Source organism: Pteropus alecto, unplaced genomic scaffold, assembly GCF_000325575.1.
Source record: "Pteropus alecto unplaced genomic scaffold, ASM32557v1 scaffold86, whole genome shotgun sequence".
Taxonomy (NCBI): Eukaryota; Metazoa; Chordata; class Mammalia; order Chiroptera; family Pteropodidae; genus Pteropus; species Pteropus alecto.
Window position 1 is genome coordinate 12,046,763 of NW_006442109.1, and position 5,086 is coordinate 12,051,848.

The 5,086-nt window shown below is 44.0% G+C and overlaps 1 protein-coding gene across 1 annotated transcript in view; it reads right to left on the reverse strand.

Moving 5' to 3' along the window:
* The window catches only part of TLN2 (talin 2), a 397,436-nt gene that overhangs the window by 30,250 nt on the left and 362,100 nt on the right, over window positions 1-5,086 (reverse strand). The window contains exon 53 of the mRNA XM_025038744.1: window positions 3,162-3,269. Coding sequence (XP_024894512.1) covers window positions 3,162-3,269 — 108 coding nt within the window. The remainder of the gene's footprint in view (window positions 1-3,161; window positions 3,270-5,086) is intronic.

The window sequence follows — 5,086 nt, forward strand, 5'->3', positions numbered from 1 at the left end:
TTAGCCCAACAGAGCGCCGTGCCCTTTCCCAAGAATGCCAGTTATCGGAAGCTCAAGCTGCAAATATTTATACTGATAGCTGGTATACCTTTGGGGTCGTCATGATTTGGGGATGTTATGGAAATAAAGGGGTGTTCTTATGTCCTCTGGGATCCCAGTAAAAAATGAACAAGTAAACAACTTTCTTACTGCTCTTCTTTTACCTTCTCAAATTGCTATCATCAGAAGAAGCTCAGCTCAAGGGACTGAATCACGAGTATTAGGGAAATGCCTGGCTGACTTTCATGCAAAGGCAGCAGCGACAGAATCTGTAAAGATTGTGGCTCATGTGGATGAAATCTATTCTATTTCTGCAAAAAATGATCCCTTATTGCTTAACTTTTGCCATCCTGCTATCTTTAACATGGCAACAGTCCGCTCCTGAATCAGAGAAATTAAGATGGGTAAACACTGGTTATAAATTAAACAAATGGTCAAATCTATGCGAAACCCAAGATGGCCGCTTGGTTCTTTCATGCTCCCTGGCAAACCCCATTTTTTGGTTTTTGCATTTCTTCACCCACTATGGGGCATTTAAGATGACTCAAATTCTGAATAAACGCTGGTAGGAAGACTTACATAAAATTGCAAAAACAGCCTACCAGCAATGTCTGACCTGCCAGGTTCATAATCTTGGAAAAACTATTTTTGTCCCCAGAAGCCTCAGACTTCCCTCTAGACCATTTGAACAACTTCAACTGGACTTCTTTCAACTTAGTACGAGTTATCAATATATTCTTGATATTTTCTGTATGTTTCCTGGATGGGTTGAAGCCTCTCCCTGCTACAAGGCTGATGCCCTCACAGTGGCAAAGGACTATTAGGAAATGTGTTTCCCACTTGGGGTATACCTTCCATAACCTCCGGTGATCCAGGCACCCACTTGATTGGGAAAATTATGTGAACCTTGATGAAAATCTTACAAACTTCTTGGAATTATCACTGTCCCTATCACTGCATCATCAGGCAAGGTCAAGAGGATTAATGGAATCCTCAAACTTAAACACTCTAAATTTGCTGAACCCCTCTGGGAAACATAAGGTAACTCCACACGAGACTGTCATGGGTAGACCAATGTCCAATTGGTATACAATCTGCTGATCCCTTGTTGTCTCATTTTAGTATGACCATCTATTGTAGGTCTTTAATATCTGATGCTCAAGCCTATCACCAACAGTTTAAAGACACTTCCCTGGATCCCAATTCAAAAGATCCTGTTTGGAGCCTTGTGACTGGATATTCTGGAAGTGTTATCATCAAAGGAAGGCAGCCCCTAAGCCCCGATGAAAGAGACTTTACAAAGTACTCCTCACTACTGACACTGCTGCAAAACTAGAAGGTATTGAGCCTTGGATACACATCTCACAGTCAAAGAAGCTTCCACCTGACATCTATCTGGTCCTGTACAGATGCTAGAGACCTATGAATTAAACCGACGAGGAAGAGAAGTAGCTGATATAAACACATACTTCTTCTACCTAATACACCAGATCAAGACTTCATACTTTAACTAAACATGAAATCCTTTCTTCTTTTCTCTTTCCTTGGCAAACCCCATTTTCAGTTTTGCCATCATCTATATCTTCCAGGCCATTGCTAAAGGTGGTAACCATTCAGACTTGGTATTTGTCATCAGAAACTCTGATCTTTCCATTGACAACGCCACCTTAATGAAAGTGGTTTACGTCCCACAGGATTTTTGTCTGTGGTGGTTATCATTCTCCTAGATTGCTGGTGCATAACGAGGTAATACCTCTTAGGTTATCTGCCAGCGTCCCTAACTGTCCATCAACTGAGGCACTTCATTGGTCAATTCCCCTAAACTTACATTGTCAAAAGGACCTACCAGAAGATTTTTTGTGACTCAGGATTTACCTCCTTTGGCAGGTCCCGACTTCCTCAGTTAGGAATAAATATAAATAAGGCTCTGATCAGGAATCTCTCCTAAGCTCTAGAAAATACTGCAGAATCCACTGTTAAAGCAATAGCTGCCCAACAAAAATCCTTAGATTGTCTGCCCAAGGTGGTTCTTGACATTAGCCTAACCCTTGATTATCTTTTAGGTGAGCAAGGAGGTGTCTGTGCTATGGTCAACACCACCAGCTGCACCTGGATTAACCCTGCAGGAAACTGAAACTCAGTTACATAAGATCACTGAACAAACCACTTGGCTTAAAAAGATGAATCCCTCAACAGTCTGTGACTTGATTTTGGTGGGTTTGGTTCCTGGGGACCATGGCTCCAAAGAGCACTCCAAACATCAGAAATTATCCTGTTAATAGTTATCATAATCATCTTCCTGGTGCACTGTATTCTCTCAAAAGCTTTAGATGCGTGTTCAAGGCTTCTAACCACCAAACAAATGATCTACCTAAGACTGGAACATCAGAAAAGGAGTTAAGAGAATGACTGACTTAAAGATTATGAACCTAAAGCTGTGGCCTATGAGTACCAACAGGGATTAAGGAAAAACATCATGACCTGTGAATATCACACAGAGGATCAGTAAACGCCATGAGAACTATAGACTAGTAGTGAGCGTGGCACTAATGCCTTAAATTTTGATCATATCTCTCAGTCAAGCTGAGAGTCTGATCAAAAGCAGGGCAGGGGGTAACTGTTGAGGAGAAAACCACAGACCCAAAATGGAATCACTTGAGCTAAAGCCCATGACACTGAACCTAGACGATATCTTACATAACTGCAGTTTTGGCCCGTTCCAGGAATGTAATCTTAATTGGTCTGCCTGGAATTTTTTGGTTAGTACCAATGAGGTAATCCATCATGTGGGCCCTCTCCATCCACCCCTCATCCCCAAGAAGCTGAGACAATCTGCCTGTCCCACATGCTTCATCCCTCATTCTGCCCACCCCTCTTCCATGCTAGTCTTGCCTTTTCGGGGCAGTGGGAGAGCTGAGCTCTCCTGGATTCTAACTGCAGCTTCCCCTAGACTACACTATATCTTAGTCCTGGGGCAGAGAGATATGGGAGACTTCTCAGCTCAATCCAGTCCCAACCCCATACATGGAGCCCGAACAGTGCTGTAAGAGGGTTTGTCCCGAGGAAAGGATGGTCTGCACCCAGACGTGCTCTTCCCCAGCCCCAGCCCATGCCTTACTCACCACCAAGACGTGCTCGAGAAGGTCCAGGTAGCTGAGGGTGCACTCTGTCCCGTACCGCAAGGCTCTGGCACGTACCTCCTCACTGACATCAGGATGGAAGGATGCTTGCTGCAAAGGAATGTTGACATCTTGAAACAGGAAGAACCAGCTGCTAAGTGGACCTGGGGGCGAGGAAGAGTCACCAGCCTAGCTAGCAGTGCTATGCAGCTCTGGACCCTTGATTCTGGAACTCCCTCTGCTTTAATTCGGTGACCTCTGACTCCTTGGATAGAGGAGGTGGTCCTTTGTACCTTCCCCATATCTCCACAGCAAGCTCTCTGCAAGTTTGTGTCTTGATATTTTTACTGCCCTGGGGCCAGACAAAAGCAAATGAATCCGGTCCCTCTTTCCTTTTTATCCTCTCTGTCTCCCCTCTTCCCTCTCCCACCTTTTACTGACATGTAAGAAATTCCACATGCACTGAGAAGTCCAGGAAAGATCATGATGAGGACTTATAGCAGGGGACATGCTGTCCCGGTGTTAGCCTGCCTCTCCTCAGCAATGTGAGGAGTCCCGAAGACCCCTCTAGTTCAGATGTTAATCACGCCCAGGTCCTCACTCCATGGCCTGATCACGCTGTGGTCGCAACGAGTTGGTCTCCCAACCAGGGACCTCTGGCTCCTGGGAAGCTTCAGGCAACAAACTCCCCAGGACCCTCAGAGGCACCTTACATTATACACCTCCAGATAAGCAAACTAGGACCTATGAACTATAGCATCTTGAACTATTTTTCTTGCCCTTGTGACCTGCCAAGTTGAGTCACTCACCATAGATCATTTCAGATGGCACACCCATTCTCGGAGTTGCTAGATTAACTACAGGATGCCCAGTTTAATTTGAATTTTGGGTAAATGACAAAAAATTTTAGCATAAGTATGGGACACCCTGTGTTTTATTTGCTAAATCTGACAACCCTACCCACTTAGCCTTTCTTCCTTGTATAGCTTCACTCTGGAAAGAACTCAAGGGGGCTGCAAGAATATATAGAAAACTGCAAAGAAATCACCAACCAGGGCACACACGAATCACACATTAGGATAAAAGGTCAAGACAGAAGGGGAATAGTGACCAGACTTCACATTTCTTCCACTTAAGCCCCTTTCCCTAGGATTGGGGAGTGCTGGTGGGAACATCTGTGGGCTCTCCCCTTACCTGACACCACCCACTCCACAAATCCCCCTGAAGGAGTGGGGCTAACTCCAGTGGTCAGCATTTGTCATTTATGAGTTTTATTCTGAGCTCTGATAAGCCTCAGAGGTAGGCACCATGGCCTGCTCTTAACCATTGCTTAACAGTGGTAAAAGCCATGCTCTTCACCACCACTACAATGGATTTATCCTTATCCCATTGTGTCTACAAGTGTGAGGACAAAGCTCCACATCAGATCAGATGAGACTCTACTGGAAGAAGACACAGGCTCTGACGGTACTCAATGTCACCTCCAGTAGGTAACGGGCAAGGCCCTCATTTAGACCTGTGTGGTAGCTACGGATGAGGTTCTCTTGCCCACTGCTGGTGGCTCTGTAACTTGGTAGAACCTTTTGAGAGAGCAATCTGGCAATAATTAAAATGTCATATCATTTCACCCACAAATTCTGCTTTTATGAGTCATGCCTAAGGAAATAATCCAGAGCATAGAAAAAACAGATATGCCCAAAGATGTCCCTTGCAGTAAAATGTATGATTAAGAAAAAGAAAATCCAGACAACCTGAATATCTGATAGCAAGGGAAAGATTACTAACAAAGTATTTTGTGGTCATTAAAGAGTCAGTTATAATGACTCATAGTAACATAGAAACAGTCATCTAATGTTAACTATAAAATTGTGTCTAATGTAAACACATGCATATGAAAGGTGAGACCAAAAAGAAACAAATTAGAATTA